Genomic DNA, 22,330 nt, shown 5'->3' with positions numbered 1-22,330 from the left:
TCTGTCCTAATTGCACGCACGCTCATCTCATTCACTTCATTTCTGCTGCCTCTGTTCTGTATCTCAGGTGTCAGGACAGTAAGTTTGGTGATTTGTGGCTGGGACAAGTCTCTGCACATGTGGGCACCTGCAGATCCCCAACCAAAGGCTACTTTGGGGCACATTTCACCTTTTCAGCAAAGCACTGAGGATCTTTTGGGGCAGGGCCAAAGGCTCCTGCCAGGTGCATAAAGCTCCCTGACAAATGCCCAAATCTCTCTGAAATAAAAGAAGGTCAGAACAGCTTGGGTATCAGCACTGTGGCAAGCGTGGCATCAAAGCACTCATCCTCCCACTGCACAGCACATCCAGGACATGCTGCTCCCCAGTGAACCCCCAGCCCAGCACTGCCAGACACTGGTCCCCACATCCCAGACACCCTGCAGACACAGCCCCAGCCCAGGATGACAGCTCTGATCTCTGAGTCCAGGGGAGCTTTCCCCTCTAGTCCTCACTGCTTTTATTGTTGACAATCACAATGGCAAAGTGACTCCAGGGTTGCCATCCCCTGGTCCCTATCACTCCCTAGCACTGAAGCCACTTTCAGGGCTGCACAGCCAGATCATAATTTTAAGGTCAGTTTTGTACAGCAACCCATAACCTCAGGTCTGTCCCTCTCTTTAAGAGCACCACAAAGATGTTGCAAAGGCCTGTAAAGCACTGACAGAAGTTGAGAGAATTTTAAATCCAGGCATTAAATATCTGAAATGAGAAACACTGATTTCTAGAGGGTGCACAGCAGCAGAGCTCACCTGCTTTCCTGAGAGCATTCCCAGAGGAAAAGGAAGCAGCACAGCGAGGCAAGGTGAGAACATGTGGCTTCATCTGTTCCAGGACCTTTGCAGCCACTAGTCCCTTGCCTGATGGCCCCAGTGCAGCCCCCCACAGACCACACTTCCCCACCAGCAGCAATTCTTGCCCCCAGGAGCCAGCCCAGATGCATTTGCACCAGGCACATGGGCAGCAGGACTCTGTCCTAATGCTGGCTCTAGGATGCTGCATCCCCAGTACCAGGGTAACTCTTCAGCTGATGCCACAGGCCAAAGTAATTCCAGTCCCAGGAGAACCCTGACTGGGGCCCAGCCTTGCCCTGTCCTTGGCACACACATGGCAGCAAGATCCCATTTGCCAAGATCCCAGCAACTCCAGGCCCCCTTTGCAGGAGCCAGGGTCACCCTGTTGTTCCCTCCTCAGGGGACACCCAAGTAAAACCACCTTTGCCACAGCTAAAGTGGCATAAAAATTAAGCTGAAGATCCGTCCCATTCAGTAACATGTAATCAGGGAAACCACCACCCAAACCTAAAGTTTGGATGAACTTACTAAGAGCACGAAATCTCAAAAAAGAAAATCTGATTCAAGTTCACATGATTCTGTAAGACTGAATCTGCTTTCCTTATCTATGGCTGCATGCACAGAATAGTAAATAAAAGCAACAGATGTAGAAGAATAAGTATGAAAGTTGCCACCAAGAGCTGTCACAAAAGTCAGTCAAACCCTTTGAGCAACAACCTTATTTCCAGTGTCCTGGGTTGCATCTGCAAGGATCCTCAGAAAAAACACACCCTTCCTGAGCCTGACTCGATCACCATAGCCCATTGCTGGCTGAGTTTGCACTTTTCTGCTGGAATTTGTCCTTGGAGCCGACGGTGCTTCCTTATTAAAATGAGCTTGAACGTGCAAATCAGCCCATCATTCTCCCATGCTGGGGGTAAATGGCAGCAAAGGGCAGCACGGGTCCTGCAGCGGCTCCGTGAGCCCATCGCTGCCCTGCAGAGGCCAGGCGGGTATTTGCACCGGGAACCCCAGCTGTGTCCCCCTCCAGAGCCCCTGGCCGGGAGGGACAGCCACACCATCCTGCCATGGCACAGACCCCTCAGCGCTGGCACAGCCCATTTCCAGCCCACCCACCCACCCATTTGGGTTCAGGACACAGAGGCAGCACCCAGAGCCCCCAGCCCAGTGAGGCTCTTACCTGGTCACCGGCACAGGGAGCCCCGAGCCCGGCCCTTGGCAGCCCCTGCCTGGCTCCTGCCTGTGCCCGTCAGTGCTCCGCAGCCGCCCCTACCCCCGCAGAGTCTCCAACACTTGTCTCGTATTTCAAGGAGCTCTCGAAATGCCGTTCGATGGCCACTAAATCAGCCCTCATCAGCAGGCTCCGGGCGGGAGCCGGGCTGAGCTGAGCCGGGTGCTGCAGCTCAGCAAGTTCCCAAAAAGCCCCGAACGTCACGGGGCGGGGGGGGGGAGCTGGCGCCAGCTGGCAGGAGGCTGGACTGGAGCTGCCCCGAGTCCGGAGTGGGAGAACGAACCTGACCACGGCTCTGGCGGTGACCTGGGCCGCGGGGGAGCTTCCCGGGCTGTCTCCAAGGTCAGACCCAGAAAATCCTCCCTGCGGCTTCATAAAGAGGCACTGGCCACTGGCAGAGGGATGTGAAGGCTCTGCCCCAGGATGGCAGGGCCCAGGAGACCTGCTACAGCATCAGGAGGTAGATGGTCTGATGTCCTGGACTAAGGGCCAGCCACCCATGTCCGAGGGCCCTGGCCATGTCTACATCAGTGTCAGCATTTCATAACAGGGCATCAAACCAGCCCTCTTCTGCCTCCCCAGCACAACCATATGCTCCACTAATGCTGGGGCAAAGCACGTTTTAGGATCAGAGCATAAACTCTCCACTGTCAGAGCACGGATTAGTATGAGCCAGTCCGAGCTCAGCGCTGCACACTAGCTCCTGGCACGGGGACCTGGGAATTCCTGGGGTTCAGACCATCCACAGACCTGGGGCCTGAGCTCCAAAAACGCTGAGGCTGGCTCTCAGCCTCGGATGTCCCCCGGATCCCCTCCGGCCCCTCTCCCACACAGCAGAGGGCAGCAGGACACCCTGCAGCAGCCGGGCAGGCAGAGGGCACCGCACGGGCCCGCCGGTGCTGCGCTGCCCGTCCTCTCGCTCACACAAGAGAGATCACTAACACAGCAGGGCTGCGCGTCCCCTGAATCAGCAGATCTCAGCCCTGCTCCTGAACAGCGAAAACCCGACCCGAAGGAGACGCCGCGGAGCGAAAAACGCTGCTTTTCCGCAGCGGTGCAGAGAACCTGCCCTCCTGCCCCAGGAACCCAAACCTGGGGGATGCCTCAGCTCCCACCCTGGCCCCACAGTCCCTCGGCTTCCAGTGCCGTGTCATATTAAGTTGATCGATGGGCTTCAGCAGGGAGCGAAGGGCCGAGCGGGGCAGAGCCAAGGCGGCGGTGGCAGGGCGGGCAGGGCGCGCGGGCTCCGTCATTTTGGAATGATAGATGAGGCGGGTCTGGCGAGCGCACTGTCCCGGGCATGTCCCGTTGTCGCGTCCTCTTCTCCCCGGACTGGGTGGGCTCCCAGCAGGGACCCACCTGCTCACATACCAGCATAGGAAAAGCAAAGCAAATGCATTTGGGGGAGATGGCTTTTTGTCCCCGAGGGCTCAGCTGGAAGCGCACACACCGCGTAAGGGAGGCGGGAGAGAAGCGACCGAGGAGCCAGCAATTCACCGTCCCGACCCGCTGCTGCTCCCCGGGCCCCTCCACTCGCTGGCGGCTGAGGAGAGCCCGGCTGGCAGGATCACACAATCCTTCAGGCTTCTTGTGCTCAGCACAAAGAGGAGGGCAGAGCCACCTCTAACAGCCCGCGGCGAGCTGAGGCTGCGCCTGCCCGTGGCGCAGCACCCGGCACCGAGACCTCGTGTGATGCCGAAGCACAAGGAGGGCGGGAGGCTCCCAGAGGACACGGGCAGAGCACCAGGGCTGACCTGGGCATCGGCCAGGAGAGGAAGCAGGGGGCAAGGTGGGGACCTAAAGTGTCAGGGCAGGAGAGAAATAAACCGGGTAGCTTAGCTGAACTCCAGGAGGGACACGCGGATGTCACCCTGGCACAGCGTCCGTCCCAGGCATCTGCCAGAGCAGTGCTGCCCAGCCAAGGGATGGGGCAGGTGACAGCTCTGGCCCTTCACCTCTTAAAATAGACCCAAGGAGCACAACCCAATGCAGCCATGGGGAAAGTCTTGGCCCAGCTGCTCCTCCCGGGCTCTTCCTAGTCACTATGAACAGCATTGAGGGTTGTTGTTTCGGTTTTGTTTTTGTAAAATCCCACTGAAATCAAATCCAGATAACACTTGTGAGATGGCAGCACCTCTTCTGGGCACAGGGCTGGCTCCCATTGCCCCAGCCAAGCCCCAACCCTAGTGGTAACTTGCACAGCTTTGCTGGTGCTGAAGTTCCCCAATTGCACCATACATCCCGTGCTGCTCAAGGCAGCCCCTGCCCTGACCACTGAACTTGCTGCAACAATTTTTTCTTGGAAAATAAAAGTGAATTGTGTTAGGGCCCAGGGAGGGCTCTGAGCCCCAGCAGTGCCTTGTGCCCCTCTCACTGCTTCCTGAAGCTGCCACCAACAAGTTCCTGGAGATGATTTACCACACTTGCAGGACTTTGAATGAGATTATCACATTAAATATTGAAAGTCCCAACTCAGTGAGCTCAGTCAGTGCTGCTCCCTCTGCAGAGTCCAGCTGAACATCTGCAAGAAGGGAGAGCAAAGCTGGGCAGCCTGGCCAGGCCCAAAGCTCTTGTTCCCAGAGAAGAAAAGACCCTTCCCAGAGCTGGCATCCAGTCAGCCCACCTAGGCAGGATGCAGCCCCAGCCCAGTGTCCACCAGGCTGTCTCTGCTGGCCCGGCCCAGCCCACACAGTGCCCAAGGCAGCTCTGCCATCACCATGCAGCACAGTCCCAACCCCAGCACCCAACACCAGGTGAGCTGCCACCTCCAAAGGCTGAGTCAGCAGTGGCCACTGCTAGAGGCAGAAAAGCCCTGAGCACCACAGTGGTTGCAGCCACATTCCCCCAGCCATGCACGTCCCAGGCAGGCAGCAGTGGGGGACACCCACCACAACTTACAGTCATGAACTGGGTGCCAGCGCTGACCTGCAGCACAGGTAGCAGGATCTTCCTTCCTGGTTCTTCTCACTCCTGCACCCAGGTCAGACACTGGGTTTTAAGCTTGTTTGCAGGTAGCTGCTGGTAAGGCAAGACCCCTCCAGTCCAGGCTGGAGCTCTTGTAGGCTGCTGTATTACAGCCTAAATTAAACATTTCACAGTGCTAAGCAAGTGACATTTGAAATCCAGTCATTGCAGGGGTATCAAATAAAGTTATTTGCAATGGGATCTGTTCAAATCCATGTAGTGCTTTGGACAAGTCCATCAACACAAGCCCAGTGCTTTATTAAAATAAGAGTTATCAAACACCCAATCTCCTGGGGGAGGCTCTGGAGCCCCCGCTGTGAGCTCAGTAGTTCAGAGGCAGTAAATAAGATGAGCCCTGCTGACCTCTCTGCTTGCCATTGAGGCTTAGTTTTGAAAGCTGTTTGCATTGAAAAGTTAAGACTGGTGAGACACTTCACACTACTTCTGCCTTCTGGTTTCAGAACCTCCCATGACCACATGTTGCACATCTTAAAACACCAGGATTGAAATATCTGAGTCCCAACAGAGCAGCACCAAACACCACCAAATCCAAAACAATTCCTCTCAAGGCCACAACCCTCCAGATGAAATGGCAAATCAGGACCTACCAGAGCATTGCTAGAGCCAGATGGAGCAGAGGGCAAAGCCACCCCTTCCTGAGGCAGAAGCAGAGACCACAGGAGCAGGGCCTCTTTGTTCTGCCCTTCCTTCCCTTATAGCCCTCTTCAACTGGGCCCAGGTGGGGCTGCTGGACCAGGTGTAACCACCACAACAGCAGCTGAAGAGGATTCAGGGCAATGGGAGAGAGAAAAGCTCCCCCCTCCAGCCAAAAATGAAACCTGGTTTCAAACAGGTCTCTCAAATATGTGTGACAGGAATCACCAGGAAGTTGTTCCATTCTGACAAATACCCAATTTACTTCCCCAGTTAAGCAATGCACTTACTGCATAAAAATACACTCTAAAAATGGATGCTTGTCAAAACATAACAAAACTGCTTTCATTAACTTCCCTAAAGAAGTGCTTGGAAAGACAAAGACTGGAGGAGGATTTTCTGCATCAGTCCCAGCAGGTGTGACACAGAGTCCAGGCATCAGCATCGGGCTTGGCGATGGTGAACGTGGGCTCAAGGAGGAACTTGGTAGAAATTTCCTTAGCAGGACACAGTTCAGTTCCATCCGCTTCAGTGGGAAGGAAAGGCTCCCCGAGAGCTTTGTCACTGGGGCTGCTTTAAGCTCTGCCCTTTGACCACTGGCTGACAAGCCCTGAGCTTTGGCAGAAGGGACTGGAGGGGCTGGTGCTGCCTGTGCAGGCAAAGGGGCCGCCCGGCACCATCTGCCCCAGATCTGCTGCACTTGTCAGGGCACTGAAGCTCTCAAACTTCCCCACTGCTGGGAAGAGCTTGAAAAAGCATCTCTAGGTGAAAGGCAGATGACAGGTAAAAAGAATTCCAAATTTATTGTTTTCTTAGAATTTAGAGTAGGAGGAAGGAAAATGGGACGAGCCATGATTTTTTAATGTCTGCAGTTGGCAGTTCCATATTTAATGTGACAGCATCCCTTTAAGAAAAATATGTTCATACACAGGAAGGAAAATAAATTGGCAAAGCAATTTGCTTTCAAGCCAGCCTGACAATTCCCCACACAGACACTTTACTGCAGCCTCAGCTGAGCTGCAGTGGCCAGCGCTCCGTGCTGGGCAGCGTATAATCTGCAGGTCTACTGGTTGACAAGCCCATCTGCTAATAGTAGGAGCAGTAATTTATCTCAGAGATGTTACAGAGAAAGAGTGGAAGAAGTAATTAATTTTGTGTGTGAGACAACGAGGAGACACGTTGTCATGTTATCATGCTGACAACCCCACGACACAAACAGAGATGCTTGTTATGGAGCCTGAACCCGGCACCATCAAAAGGGTTTCTTCATTTGGGGCAGGACAGGGGGAAAAAAATAGTAAAGAAGAAAGGGAAAGGAGAGCAAAATCAAAGACTGTGCTTTGCATTTCTTATGAAAGAAACTTGTGAGAAATGCCTCGTGCAGACCTGAGGCAAGTGCTGCACGGGCAGGGGGAGCATCAGCCCTGCAGCAGCCTGCGGTGCCCGCTGAGCTCAGTGTGGAGGGGACGGAGCTGAGGAAGGCAAAGCACGTTGGTATCAGGGGACATGCTGGATCCTCCCAGCCCTCAAGCTCCAAGAGCCTGGAGCCAGCCATGTCCTACAGCTGGGGGGTGGTACAGCACCCCAAGCCCCCCAAACCCGGCAGCAGCAGCAGGAGCTGGTGCCAAGGGGTTCCCCAGGGGCAACGGGGACACAAGAGTCCCATCATAGAGCGATGCAGGAGCACTGGCCTCCAGTCTCAGCCCACGTCTGGAAACACTGTGAACCACTGGGCAGCTACTGCTGACAGGCAGGAAATCAAAAGGGACAGATGATAATTAATTGCCCGTGTTTTTCTGTGTCTCCTGGATATGCACTAATGAAGTTATACATCGCTCACTGGCTGGAGAACAGAAGGAAGGGGAAAAGAGTTTTAGAGCTCGGGTTTAATCAGCTCAGTGCTAAGTGTAGCCAGGATCAGTCACCTCCTCTCCACACGCTGCTTTTCTTTGGTTATCTGCAGCTGGGTGGCCTGTGGCTGGATGAGCTGGTGGGACTCACCCCCGGCTCCTGCAGCGCCAGGAGGGAGGTGTGGGAAGCCCGTGGCTGCAGCAGGAGCATCCTTTGCTGTAGCAGAGGTAGCCAGTGTCAGGAGAGAAGCACATGTGGCCAATTAAACTGAGAAACCTTTGCCCCAAGAAGGGCAGAAGGCAACAAGCGCTGCTGCCAGCACAGGTGGGGCTCTAATGTTTATTTGGGCAGCACCACTAACGTTATTTAAAGAGCTCTAGTGGGTCAGCTTTCCTGTTTGAAAAGAATTTGTAAATGGACTCATGAAAAGTCACTTGTCTCCCTGCCACAGAAAACGTGTGGATCTGGACATCCTGACGCTCAGGTCCCACCTTGGGCTGAGCTGGGGCCTAAAAAGGCTCCCGTGATGGGACTGGGACTTCGTGAAATTTTGCCCATTTCCTTTCCTGCCCCAGCCCTGGTGCCCTGGAGCAGCTCTGCAATGCCAAGCCAAAGCGGACAGGGAGCCCATCACCGCCCTGTGGCCGGGAGAGCTGGAGCGGTTGCAGGGTTCCTGCAGGGCGCTGGTGCCCGCGGGAGCCTCGCTCAGCCCCGTGCCAGCCTACAGAGCCACGGCCAGGGGGGAGGCTGGTTCTTCCGCTGGGGCATTCCCTTGGGAGTCGACACCTCTCCAGCCAGGCGTGAGACACAGCCAGAGAACTCCAGGCAGATGCAGTGGCGAGCTGGCCCGGGCAGAGGGGCTGGCAGGTCGGCCACCAGACAAGCCAGCCCGTCCCTGCCGAGGGTCGGAGCGCGCTCCGTGGCCGCGACGCCTCCCGCGCAGACGGGGCCGGGGACGCAGCCAAGGCACGGCCCTGGGGCCGGCATCCCAACGGGACCCCAGCAGCTGGAGCTCGCTGCTGCCCCGGGGCTGAGTGGGAGCGGAGAGCAGCACGTGTTGCAAACAGGTAGCTCCAAAAGGATCCCCTCCTTTCGGCCCCAGCACCCCACACCCAGGCCCGGGGATGCCAGCGGAGGGCGGCAGCAAGAGGCTCCTCGCTGCTGGCAGCGGGCGAGAGGCGGAGGCGTTGCTGCTATGAAAACATGCGAGGGCTGTGTCTGAAAACATCGCCAGGAGCCAGCCACATAAATAGGCCCTTTATGGCGCTTCCCTGCTCTAAGACAGGCCCTTTCACAGGCGCTGGCTCCTGCACGGCGGGGGGACAGGGCTAATAGAGCTCTCGTGTGGGCGTTGGGGCGATTTGAGGCACCAGCAGCTAGGAGGGCTGAGAGCTGCAGCGCAGCAGAACTGGAGCAAGCTGTGTTAGAGGCAGCCCCCAGCCCACCCCATGCCTTTGCAGCCCAGTTCACAGCCCTGGCTCAGTCCTTTTCCAAGTCACACACTTGAGAAAGCAGCGTGGCAAATCCCAGCTTTCCAGCAGGAGTTTCTGCTTGAGGGACAACAGCCTCTGGCTCAGGTGATGGTTGGTTGGCTTCCCCAAGCCCCAGTATCTTGGACCTGCTCCCACTGTGGCCATCCAATCATGGTCCCCAGCCCCAGCACCCTTCCCGGGCAGGGGGTGCTTCCACCTTACCAGCACCCCATGGAAAAGCTGCTCCTGTCCCCAAGCAGGAGCTTGGAGAGGGACAGGGAGTCCAGGGACCAGGACGCAGTGACCCTGGGCTGTCACGGGACACGGGCAGCAGCTGCTCCGCTGCCACCTCCGCAGGGAGCAGCACGTGGCGCTATTCATCAATGGTTTCGTTCGGGAGCCGTCATTAATTGAGCACCTCCGGTGGCCGCAGAGCCCCATGACCCATCCAGTGTCAGAGGCTGCGGGTGCAGCAGCAGCAGCACTTCAGTTCTTCCGGCCACATCTATTTCATGTGATTACGATTCAGTTTGTGCCCCCTCAGCAGCCAACGTCCCCCCAGCGTGGGAAAGCTGGTGACTAAAGCAGTGGGTGAATGATTAGTGACTCAGCGGATAATTTTGCTCATCTCATGGCTTTATTTAGCACGGGGCTGAGAGAGCTCGCACAGCAAACCCTCACCCGGCTCCGCCCCCGCTGCCACCCCCCGATGTCCCAGCGCCTCGCTGCCCACCTGGGCTGGGGAGCTTCTGCAGATACTGTTCTCCTCCAGAAAAAAAAAAAAAAAAAAAGGCTTTGCCACAAGAAATCAGAGAGTACTGCTGAGGGCTTTGGCTTTTTCTTAATTCTACCTTTTCTTTTTTTCCTTTATGACCTGGGAGAAGGCGAGGGGAGCACTCAGCCCCAGGCAGCACGAGCAGCACTCACTGCGCTGCTCACGCCGCGCTGGAGCTGACCCGGCAGCAGCTTTTGTCAAGAGCGAAGCACTAAACTCTTGCCTTGCTGATAACTGCTGTCTGGAAACACGAGGTGCTGGGCTGAATTAACAAGCTCTTTGAGCTGGAATTCTGCCCCCAAACAATCTAGCACCGGGGCAAACGCTGCCAAAGACGAGCCCGGCAGCGGCACCGGGACACTGGCCCTGCCCTGGCAGCCCGAGGGCTCCGCGAACGGCCGCGTCCCAGCGGGCTGGGGACGGTGACAGGGACGTGTCATGAGTTCCTCCTCCTCTTTACAAACAGGGCAGCCTCAGCACATCAGCCACCCGAGCGCTGAAGCTGGATATGGCAAGAGCCGGGGCCAGCCCTGGGTGACTCCGTGCCCAGTGGTGCCATCCCAGCTCCCAGCACTTCCAGCCCTCTGGGTGGCGAGTGCAGGGGCAGAGGTTGAGGTCCACATCCCTGGCACTGTCACTGACCTGCACTGATCCCCCTCCATCCCAGCTCGGGCACCTGCAGGTCCCCTGTGTCACCTTCCTTGCACAGGGCCATTGGCACTTGGTCCCTGCACCAGCACAACCAGTGCCACCAGTGCCAACCACTCCCATCTCCCCGGGGCGCTGCTGGTGTTGCTGGCAGATGGTCACCTGGCATCACCAAACACTCTCATGGGCTGGACCGACAGGACCCCAGCACAGCTCCTGGGGGGGCAGCACAGCCACGGGGCACAGGACACTGCCACCTCCCTGAAGCACCTTCATTCTCACTCTCTCTTTAATGATTTCCCAGCTGCTTCCCCATTTTAGCTGATAATGGGACTTCACTATCTATTGGGTTTGAGAGTTGCTCACCTTGTTCAGGCTGAAGAAAATCAATTTCCCTCTCACTCAAGTCTTTCCAAGACAGATGAACTGAAGATTGTGTCTGTCTGAGCAAAATATTTATTCAGTCTGGGAACAGATTTACTTTTGAACCTTCTATAAATACAGCTGAGGGCACCAATTTAATCCCTTACCAGAAGACCTAATTTTATTTATGTTTTTAAGAACTCCTCCTTTTCCAATGCCTTGTCAGCAGGTGAAGCAAGGCAGAAATGTTGGCACCCACCTCAGCCATGGACAGAGGGACCCAGACCCCAGCCCTGGGTGCTGAGGTACCCGTACCTGGTCCGGCAGTGGGATGGGGCTCGGTGGGGCTGGGGAGCAGGTGAGACCCCTGGGCCTCCCGGTTTGGTCTCTGTGGGGACTTCCTGCCCTTGATGACTGATTTACACCCCATCAAAGCACTGCCAGGGGCTGGGGCAGGCAGGGAGAGGCCAAATTCACCACAGAGGCACCTTTGTGTTCCTGCCTGCCCTGCCCACACGAGGTGTCCCTGTGCCAGGGCAGAGCCCACTGCCCTCCTGCCTCTGCAGGCCCCTGGGATCTGTGACCACCGTCCCTGCCCCCTGTCCATACGAGCCCCCTGCACCAGCCACCCACAGCAGCAGCTGACATGGGCTTCGTGTATCGCGTGCTAATTACTATTCAAATGGGCTAGCTCTTTTAATTAGTGATGCAGCTGGCACTTTGTCACAGGCCAGTGCCTGTCCCCATCACTGTCCCGGCGGAGGTGACGCGCTGAGCAGGGACCCTGTGCAGGACTGCAGCTTCACACTGGTCCCAACACCCCAGACTTGGGCACAGGCAGCTGCCTGCACCCTCCCCTGCCTGCTTCTTTGTGGGATCCCATGGGATCCCCATCCCATGGGATGAGCAGCCTGACACCCAGCCTATGCCAGGCATTGCTGGGTCCCCATCACACTTGGCAACCTGCCACATCTCCCCACATGGAAAGTGCCTCCAAAGGCCCCATGTGCCCTATGTCACCACAGGCTTGCTAATTTGACACACTTATTAAATTGCTATTATGCCCATTTGCTAATTACCTCCTCTAGAGACCAGAGAGGACAGAAACTTGACATTGAAAATCTGCAGCCCCACAGATACTGCCCGGGTTACAAGGGTGAGGGGGGGACTGGAAAGGCAGCTGCTGGAGCACCTTGCCCCAAATCCCTGGCCCCACCGCTGCTGTGGGACCCAAGGGGTGAACCCAGGAGCCCCCGTGAACCCCCCACACCACATCCCCAGGGTGCCAGAGCCGTCCTTCCCGCACCCTGTGGCTGCCGAGCATGGATTAATCTGGGTGCGCTTTAATCCGCTCAAGCCCTTTCGTAACAGCACTCAAAAATAAGCCTGGAGAGTTCCTAATACTTCTTGAAATTTTGGAGTTGGAATATTTATGGGCTCTGCCCTTGCATGCAAAGAGCAGGCTCTGCTGCTGGAGAGGACCCGCATCCCCCCGTCCCGCTCTGTGCCGCTCCCCATCTCCCACCAGCTCGGTAACAACCTTCCCTTGTTTGGGATTTTTTCTTTTTTTTTTTTCCTAAGAACATGTCAGGGCTCCTCAGCAGAAACTCCAGCCCTGGAGCACAGTCGGGCTCTGTGCTGTGAGGCCTCCAGCACTTCACGCGAATGCAGAGCAGCGGTGGCCAGACCAAGATCAACAGCGCCGGAGCCCGATGGCAGGGCGGGGGGAGCAGGTGACAAACAGGAATGGGGAAAGTGACACTTCAAAAAGAAATTAATAAATCCAGCCCGGAAGAGCCCAATCAGGACAAGGACAAAGAGCTGGAAAGGTCCTGGAGGATAGATTCCCCTCCAGAGGTGGGCTGGACCCTGCCAGGGGACAAGGGCTCTCACTGCAACCACACGATAAAATCAGCACAGCCCAGTGGGGACAGGACATTAGTTTCTCCAGGACAGCCCTGTCGCCTCTTTCTGTCCCACAGCAGGGTTCTTTGCCTTAGAAACATTAATTCTCAGCTGCTCTTCTTCTTTTTGATATCTTTATGGCTTGCAGATTAACAGAGGAGAGCGCCACGGGCAGTGCTGGATGAGGGAGCGGCACAAAAGCCACCCGTTATTTCTCCACCTATAGGGTGGGAATTCTCACGGAGGATCCGTACCCACCAATTACCACCAGGGCTCCCCAAGAAGTGCTGTAGCAGAGTCAAAAAGCTCTTGGCCCTTTGCCACATGACCTGCTGGTCCCCGTGGCAGCGGGACCTCTCCCAGGGCCAAGGCAGCAGCAGTCCCGGAGAGGGAGAAGCAGCCTCTGATCTTACACTTGCAGCACCTACCCCACATTCAACAGCTCCTTCACCCCCCACCCTGCCAAGCAAGGGCCAGCACCAGCCACCAGAGCTAGATACAGGCACGGAGCAGGACTTAACCTCAAAATGTTTCCCTTGCAATTTCCAAATGATCCTTCTTATCAACTAATTAAAAAATTTCCATAATTAGGCCAAGGAAAATGACGACTCAGGAACGTTCCCATTTCAAAGCAGCACAGATCTGTTTTGCGTTGAGCCGCCGGAGACGAGCTCCCCCTGAGCTCCTCCTACCCCATCCGTGCTGGGGCTCAGCCCAGACTGACCCCACCCGAGTCCTGCAACCCCCAGAGCTGCAAATCCCACAAGGAAGGGCCCAGGTCCACGAATCTGGGAGTCCCCACAGGAGCCCGGATCCCCACACTACCATGGCATGCGTGCCCATGCGTGCTGGCAGCAACTACCTGTGCCCCCTCTCCCTGGCGCTCGGCTGGGCACTCATCCTGGGGAAAAGGCTGCTCACATCTCCAGGGGGAAAAACCTGATGTTTAAAAAAAAACCCACCCAAGCCCAGCAGTCCCTCTGATAGGACCCTCCTGCATCCCGTGCCTGCAGCTCCTCTGGCAGAATGGCTGGATGCTCTCTAAACACACAGGTTCCCTTTTATGACACGCAAGTAAATTGTTGTGGTTCTAACAAAAAATGAGCACTTGCTACCATGCAGCCACAGCCTGGATTTCCTTGAGAGCACAGATATAATTCTTGACAGGGGCTTCCTGACACATAAATTATGACACTACTTTGGAGGCAATCTCAGAACACCAGACTAGGAAACAGCCTTTGTACATCACAATATTGTTTCTAAATTGACAAACAGACCCTCATGGGCTTCATTACTCTGCTCAGGCACACATTTTTGCATGTTTATTTTCCCTAGGAATGATTAAAGGGCTGCAGAACTGTGGGCTGCGGGTTCAGAAAACTCAAACACCAGCCCCAATCAAGCTGAGGAACAGGAAAGGCAGTTTGATGGGATGTGGAGCTCAGAGAGGGACTCTCTGTTCCCAGGAGGTTTAAGTCTAGCACACTCTGGAGAGTGGCCCATGCTTCCAGGACAGGTTTGCTTCCAGTCCTGGAAATTCAACAGTATAAAGCAACTTGATTGACATGACTGAGAACATGGGTACAAAGGGCCTTGTTTACTCAGCAGTAGACTTACCCTGTGCTCTGGTAGAAACATGTAGATATCCCCAGAAATGCCAGATCAAAGCCAAAGCAAGGGTGACATCTCCAGTAAATCACCAAATAACCATCCCCAAACCAGGTGCCTTTAGCAGCTCTCCCAATGCTTGAGGAGTATTTTGGGCTGGAATGGCTGTGGGCAGTGAGGTCCTGGTGCTGCCCCCGGGGCCGCAGCATCACTCCAGGCTCCAGTTGGGGTCCTTGGCCCCAGCACTGACCCATGGGGACAAACAGGGGAGGAAGCTGGGATGGGATGGGGCAGCTCTGCCTGTCCCCATCGCTGTCCCCTTCAGCACAGGGACAAAAGCCTGGTCCTGTGCCACCGTGGCTGGATACACCGGGCAGGCAACAGCAGCCACAATGAACAGCCCCAAGAGGGTAACAGCCCCAAACACCCCACAGGGGCTCTGCATGCGGGGACCCAGGGTCTGGGTGGGTACTGCAGCTGGTCCCATCCTGTGCCTCAGGCTCTGTGGGGTTTATTCTCCTTCCTTCCTGCCGTCAAAAATAGACACAGCACTTGGAAGTTGGGCATCTCACCTTTTTGTGCTGGAAAAGATGGGGGAAGCCAGGCAGGATGGAAGGATGGAAAACAGCCCCCATCCAGCCAGCAGCACACACCTAAGCAGGACAGCATCTCCAGGCACAGGTTCACCCTTGGGCTTTGCTGAGCAGCCAAGCCCTGACCCTCACCCACTGCACTGGGACACATGTCCTGCACAGTCCAGTGACTGGGATGAAGCCCTGAGGCCAGCGAGACACCAGCCCAGTAAAAATTTCTTATTCTCAGGACTATTAAACCAACCTCCTGATTTACTCATACCAGAGGCTGCCTGTTCCATCAAAGCAGAGCAGCCCCGAGCAGCAGCAGCACAAGCAGCCCATGCTGGACACCAAGCAGAACTGATGGGAGAGTCCGGGGATGCTCATGCACGAGAGCACAGCTCTGCATGACGTCACCACCCTGCTAAGGCACAGCAAAGCTCTGTACATTTGCATACAGAGATCCACATCCAGGATTTTATGAGGCTTTTTTTTTAATGCAGATGGCAGATGACAGAGCGAGCAGGAAACCCCACAGCACATGTTACCACCCGCCCGACTCTGAACTCCACATATGGCAGGAGTTTCTCAGCAGCAGAGTCACCAGCAGCTGCCGAGGGACCCGCGCGGTCCCTCCCATCCCCACTGAGCTGTTTCAGCCAAGCGACAAACATCACTCAGAGAAGCCAGTGCAGGGTTGGATGCTCCATTGGAAAACACCTGCAGACACTTAAAAAACCCATCAGGGATCGTGGATCTGTGTTGGCCGGAGAAACTCTGGCCAGGCTGGTAGCAGAGACAGAGCCTCGTTTATTTCCAGCGGTCACACACAGCTGCCCTGCCCACCGTTGCTATTTCCAGGCTCCGTGCCCCACATGCAGAGGCAGCAGCTGACACAAAACATCTTAGCTCCCCATCCAGACACCCTGGATAGTCACAGAGATGAAGATGAGCTTCACACAGCTCTGAGCAGTGCAAGGCAAGCTCCTGCCTCGTGTTTTCACTGGACACTGCTGCCGTGCTCTGCTCAGGGGGATGCTGCCAGCTTGCACAGGACCCATGGACACATCCAGCCCTGACCAGAGCAGGCAGCTTGAGCAGCATGGTGCCAGCAGAACTCGTGCTGGTCCCTTTCACACCAATGAATTAACCTAGAAGCCCCTTAAAGCCCCCAGGAGTGTAAAGCTGGGCCCTGACCTTCATGCAGAAGCATCTCCTGTATTTAAGATGCTCTTTTAACCTTTGCTCTGACAATAAAGAGCAACTAAACGTGCCAAGGAGAGCTGGAAGCTCAGATTCTGTGCAAGAAGTTGCTTTCCCAGAAGAACATCCAGCGTGGCTGGCACAAGCAGCCCTGCCAAGGGCAGGCACTGGCACAGCCCTGCCCCGGGACCCGCAGGGGCTGCTCTCAGGCACAGCAGAGCTCCAGCCCTACCCCACCCCGATGCACAACTCATCAAAAGCTCCAGAAAAACTCACTGCAGCAGCAAGTTGAACAGCAAAGTATACTGGTAGAAGCTGAGGGGAGAGCGGGTGGTCTTTGGATGCAGATGCTGCCTCTGTATCCACGTTCACTTCTGCTCAGCGCGTTACTCTGCAGGAGTGTGCTGGGGCAGGAGGATCAGGGCTGAGCCACCTCAAGACTTGGTGCTTTCTGCCCAAACCACTGACAGAAAGAGCTTTTGTAAGGCTCCTGTAAAAGTCCCTTTCTATAAAAGCCGGGTATCCCTTGTGGAGGCAGCCAGGAAGCCTCGGCTCGATTTCCAACACAAACCGCTCCGTGCCTCAACCACAGCAGGGTCGTGAGCAGCCCCGGGTGCTGGGCAGCCGAGCCCTGGGGCACACGGGGTGCGCTGTGCGCCCCGAGGCCCTGCGCAGCACAGCGGAACCCACGGACACGGTCCCACCACCCGCCCACCCAGGTGGTGCCGCACGCCCCGTTGGCTGCAGGCACCTCGGCAAAGGCCACCTGGGCCCAGACGCTGCCGCAGACCCAAGCCCAGCACAGACCGGTGAGGGCGAAACACCGAGCACCCCAATGGCGCGGAGCCTTTGGCAGAAAGAAGCCGGGGACTCTCCCAGCCCCCGCACACCCTCGCGTGTCCCGCGCGGCTTGGGAAAGGCGACCCTAGGCAGGGGGAAGGGGCTTCGGCAAAGTTCCGCTGCAGAAGTTTTCCTCCTGACCAGACACCTCACGAGGGGGCTCAGCGGGCCCGGAGGCTCTGCCGACCCCCGCCGCTCTCATCCCGGCACACGGCGCTGCCGGGCTCCCCGTTTCCAGGCGCCGCAGTCGAGAGCCCGGTCGGAGCTGGGGGTGCGGAGCATCCCCGGCCGTGCCAGGCGGAGCATCCCCCGGACACGCAGCCGTCCCTCCGCCCGGCTCCGCGGGGCCTCCCCCGCGCAACCCCCTCCTCCGACAACTTTGCTACGGCCGCAACTCTCCCGGGCCCGCAGCCCGGCCGAGCGGGTACCGCGGAGCAGCGGGAACCAGCCCCCAAATGCCCCCCGCCCGCCCTACCTGCCCAGCCGCCCGGCTCCGCCGCCGTCTGCAGCATCCTCCCGCCGGCTGCTCGCTCCCGGCTGGGCGAGCGCGCTCCCGAAGGAGGAGAAGGAGGAGGAAGAGGAGGAGGAAGGAGGGAGGAGGGAGTGGGGGGATGAAGGCAGCTCTCGCGCCGCCGCCGTCCCCCCCCGCGCCGTGAGCCCGCCCGGGGTGGGAGGGGGAAAGCGCGGCGCGACCCGGTGCTGCATCCCGCAGCGGGGGGCGGGGGGGCGCCGCGCACCCCCCGGCCTGGGACGACGCTGGGAAGAGCCAGGGCGGGGTCGGGGAGCGCTGGCCCCGGGGACCTTCTGCCCGTTGTGCCGTCACAGTCCCCACGGGAGTGCGGGGGCTTCCCAGGCCCCATCGGGGGACTTGGGGGTCTCTAAGGCGTGTGGCTGGGCCCGCGGGGGAAAGTGGCCCAGCAGGGTCGTGAGGAGGACACCCTGACTTGGGGGCACAGAGATGTCTGGTGCCACCAGAGCCACTGAGGGGGTCAGGTCTTAGTCCTGCCCACCGAGTTCTCCCCATCACCCCTATGCGCTGGGACCAGGGTCCCCAGGCCCGTAGCCCCTGATGGCCCCGGACAGCAAAGACCCTCCGAAGGAGCTAGCGGAGCTCAACAGCTCCCGGAGGCTGAAGCGGAGCCGGGTGGGGATGGAGGGCGGGGGCCCGCAGGGCGGTGCCGGGGGCTCCTCAGTCGCCGCAGCTGAGCACCGGGCGCCCGCCGGGCAAAGGCTCCTTTGCTGCCTTAAAGCTGACTTGTGTTAAGATCAACGGTTTTTTTGAGTGCAAAAGCATGTGTTTTCCTATCCTTGCCGTTGTTAATATTTTATCAGCTCCCAGAACCTTTAAGCAGGGCCACATAGTGTTGACATAGAGGAGCAGATATTACGAAGACCTGCTCCCTGCCCCAAGGAATAAACTGTCTAGACACGTTATATAATCACACTTTGCCCTCCTCCAGGACATTTTGCAGAGGATCTCAAAGCACTTTGCAAAACTGATAATTAAGCTCTGCAGGCTGGCTGCAAGGGAGCTGCTCTGCCCTCCCCGGCTCTGGCCAAGAGCACTCTCCCCTGAGCAAACACTCAGCAAGCTCTTGGGTCCGGAAGATCTGCTGCTGCCTTGCCTCCACTAAATAGTGGAATTGATGCCAAGGCGAGGAAGTCCCATCAGGCCCCTGAGGTGGTTGGCAGAGGAGGGAGGCTGCTGGGGGCGAGGGCAGCCCATGAGCTGCTCTAAGGTGGAAACCAGGACCAGAGGGTCCAGGCTTTGTGCTTCTCTCCAGCAGCTCTTTCCTCCTGATCTTGAAGCAGAAGCTGGTGTCCCAGCAGCACCAGGTTATGTCTGTCGGGACAAGAAGTCCCTTTCCTCCCTGCCACCAGAGTCAGGGGCAGGGCCCAAGGACCAGCAGGGTGACATTGCCAGGCCTCAGTCTTGGCTCTCATAAACTACTTTGTTTTTTAAGAATCCTTCCTTCAAAGCTTGCTGCATTTATTTGCTGTGCCATCTGATTTTTACAATGTAGGGTGCTTTTTTCCTCCCTATAAATAATTACAGACACTCTAATGGATCTCAAATCTTGCACTACCTTAGCTGTCAGAAGCTTGATGATGACGGTGTAGCCTTCCTCTCCAAGGAGCAGAGACAGGCCTGCAGCTCCTCCACAGACTTTCTTCATTCACATTAACCCTTACAGCCTCATCCTGCCCCCATCCCATCTCAGGAAGGGGGCCATACTCCCCCCTTCCAGGCATGGGAACTGGGAAGCTCAGGGACGAGGCCTCTTACCCAGCCCACATCTCCAGTCCTCCAACACTGGGGAGCACGGCTGAGTCACCCCCACTCCACCATTTCCTGCCTTCCCCTCCCAAAGGCAGCCATTCACATCCTTCACCAGTTACTGCAAATTTCTTGTCATCTTTCCCATATCCTGAAGTTTTCATGATACATTTTGCAAGCCTGCATGCAGAGATTTTTAAAAATTAAACTCATGGCCATTGTAGCCTGTCCCTATGAAGGGACTGAGCAGGTGACACTTTGCTGTGTCAAAAAGGTGAGAGCCAGAGGGTCAGGTTGGATCTGGCCAGCTCATGCAGACAGTCCTCAGAGGGATTCCCAGGTCTGTACCCGCCGAGGGGACCCCAGCTCTGCTTTGCTGATTAAATTCCTCGTAAAAATATTTTCACTGTTGTTAACTTCACGATCTGTTCTTCAGTTCCCATACAGCCCTGCCCATCCCAGTCTCGCTCCCATCTGCCTCTCACAGACCCAGCCTCAGCTGGCTCTGAACAAACTCTACAGGCTCCGATTAAAGTTGTTTTCCCATCCAGAAACACGGCACAAAGGGCGAGGTGATTGGTGCGATGTGCATCTCAGCAGTGCTGGCCTTCCCTCCCGGAGGCACCTCTTCCCTTCTGTTGGGTTCAGTTTGTCCCGAGATACTGCTTGTGCTAAGGCCAGTAGAGACTCGTTGCCCTTAAACGTCTTACTTTGCTGCAGATACTGCTGAAAACAAAGACAAATCTGTAAACAAAGAGGAGGTCAACTCCACACAGAGATACGGTGGGACAGATGAGCTGGGGAATGGGCACACCGCAGGGCTGCAGCCTCACCTTGCCCCGTGTTCACAGAGTTCGGCAGCTTCGCATTCAGGAAATAAGTTTTACAATTAACCCAGGGACCTGCATCCCACGGCAGCGCGGAGCTGCGTTGCCGGCCCCGCTGGTTCCCAGCATCTCCTCGCTGAGGGAGGTGCTGGCACTGCCTGGGGACACCTCGGTGGCACCGCTCCGGTGAGCCGGGTGCTGGTGAGGGAGGAGCTGCCCAGGGCTCTTCATTCCCTTCCCTGGCATCGCAGCCCCCGGCGCGGCAGGGACCGGGGCTGGCAGAGCCTGTCCCTGCCCGGGCTTTGGGACACCGAGGTCCGGGGGACACGGGGGGACGGAGGAAGGGACGAGCTGCAGGGACCACACCGGGGTCCCGCAGCCCGGGAGGGTGGGCGCGGGGCGGCTCGGGCCCCCAGGAAGCCTCGTTGTGCCGAGCTGCCCCGGCAGCTGCCGCTTCAGCAGCTGTTGAGCCCGTAATTGCTGCTGACTCATGATTTTTTTTTATTTTTTTTTTCTTTTTCTGAAAGCAGCCCTGTCAGGGAATTAAAATCTTTTTAAAAGCCCATAAAGATTTCATAAATGTTTCAGATCCAGATCAGCGGGGGTTAGCATCAATACAGCTGGGAGGAGGGAGCCCCAGCCCTTCTCCCCCGTGTCCCCCCTGCCCACTCCTGTGCCCTCTTGCTCTCACAGCCCCGGGCTCTGCTGCCCCGGCCACAGCATCGGCTCCAAAAGAGGCACCAATAACTCACCCTTAGCCAAGAGACTTCTGTTATTTTATGGCAGTTGCTGTTTCCCTCCTGTCATAACTTTTAATTAAAATCTACAAAAGGCAGATAACTAGTCCCTCTGCATAATTGCGGGGAGTAAATTTTATTGCATAGAAAAGTGGTTTTAATTTTTAATAGACTTATTTTTAAGGACGAGCAACACTTTGAAGGGAGCTGTGAACGCTGGTAACATTATCAAAGGCAAGAAGAGGAACAAAGATGGCTTTATTACATGTTCCCTATAAAACTGTTATTTTAGGGGAGTTTTATGCTTCCTCCTAATGAGAGATGAATTGCACTAGCTTCGTTTGTGTTAGGAGGAAAATTAAAATGAAACTGATAAGAGGCCCAGCCTCTAGCTTCTGACTTACCTCCCAATTATAAATGAAAGCTCACAGGCATTCCAGAGATGGGACTTGATGTCTACATTAATTATAAATAAATTATCTACACTTAATGTATAAATGAAATTCCAGATAAAGCTTTATATTTAGAAGAGCATTGCATCAGTGCATAAATATTTATGTGAGGAGTCTGGATGAACTGCGGCTGCTTCGGCGGGACGTTGGAGTGGAGCCGGAGTGGGGACCCCCACAGAACAGACCCAGTTCTTCTTCTCCTTTCCTCCCTTCTCTGCCCCCTGCAGTGTCCCTGTGGCCAGGTGCTCCCAGCCAGCCCCTGGAGCTGCTTCATACCATCAGAAATCCAGGATGCAGCAGCTTCCCAGGGGTCTGAACACATTGGTCTGATTTCTTCTTGCTGCCTGTCGAGCCCCAGGTGCCAGCCCCTCACTCGCAGCCTGTACCAGCTCCCCCAGCATGTGCCAGCCCCCCAGTGGATGTCAGCCCTCCCCCAGCCCAGCTCCTGGCATGGTTTATTAAGGCACCTCCGTGCTTGCTGACACCATCTTTTGCTCCCCAGCTGCCCGTGCCAGGCAGCTTCCTGTGAGAGCCTGGGAGCAAGACAGGAAGCAGGGACACAGGGACACTGCTGATGCCAGGTGACATAACTGGAAAATAACCAAACCACACATCAGGGTACAAGCCCTCCTGCCTCACTGTACAACTCTGCCCAGGCAGCCCTGAGACCACAGGATTGGATCACCCATCCCTGCCGTGCCAGAGGGGCTGGGGGCTGAGCATGGGGGGGCTTCTCTGCTCTCCTAGGAAAGATCCTCTCCTCCCCATGTCCTCCCCGGCAGCTGAGCTCTGCCAGGCCTCAACTGGCATGTGGGGATGGTGCTGGGCTGAGTGCCCGGCAGGAACCCGGGCAGCCTGGAAAAATCTGTCCTAAGCCCTGAATCCAACACAGCAGAACATGGGGACCACACAGAGCATCCCGAGCAGGGCAGAGCATCTGGAGCACGGTAGAGCATCCCAAACAGGGCAGTCCATGCACGTGTGATCCATCGGTGAGTGCTGGGCAGGCAGAGCCCGGTGCAGTCAGCCCAGGAGCTGCAGCAGGGTCACCTTTGGTATCGCAGCACTGCACAGTCCTCACTTTGCAAAGAGAGTGGTATCTCATTTCTTCCTC

The 22,330-nt window shown here is 56.5% G+C and overlaps 1 protein-coding gene across 3 annotated transcripts in view; it reads right to left on the bottom strand.

Moving 5' to 3' along the window:
• Positions 1 to 17,435, bottom strand: part of ZNF385C (zinc finger protein 385C) — a 63,121-nt gene extending 45,686 nt beyond the window's left edge. For 2 of the 3 annotated variants that reach the window (XM_051640221.1, XM_051640224.1), the window contains exon 1: positions 17,398 to 17,435. In XM_051640221.1, coding sequence (XP_051496181.1) covers positions 17,398 to 17,434 — 37 coding nt within the window. In that variant the 5' untranslated portion in view covers position 17,435. Of the gene's footprint in view, positions 1 to 2,013; positions 2,037 to 17,397 lie in introns of those variants that run through there. The other variant, XM_051640223.1, reaches the window with a different exon arrangement.
• Positions 17,436 to 22,330: the final 4,895 nt, after the last annotated feature.

This window comes from Apus apus, chromosome 25, assembly GCF_020740795.1.
Source record: "Apus apus isolate bApuApu2 chromosome 25, bApuApu2.pri.cur, whole genome shotgun sequence".
Classification (NCBI taxonomy): Eukaryota; Metazoa; Chordata; class Aves; order Apodiformes; family Apodidae; genus Apus; species Apus apus.
The sequence above is the reverse complement of the archived record's forward strand: the minus strand, read 5'-3'. Positions and strand labels throughout refer to the sequence as shown.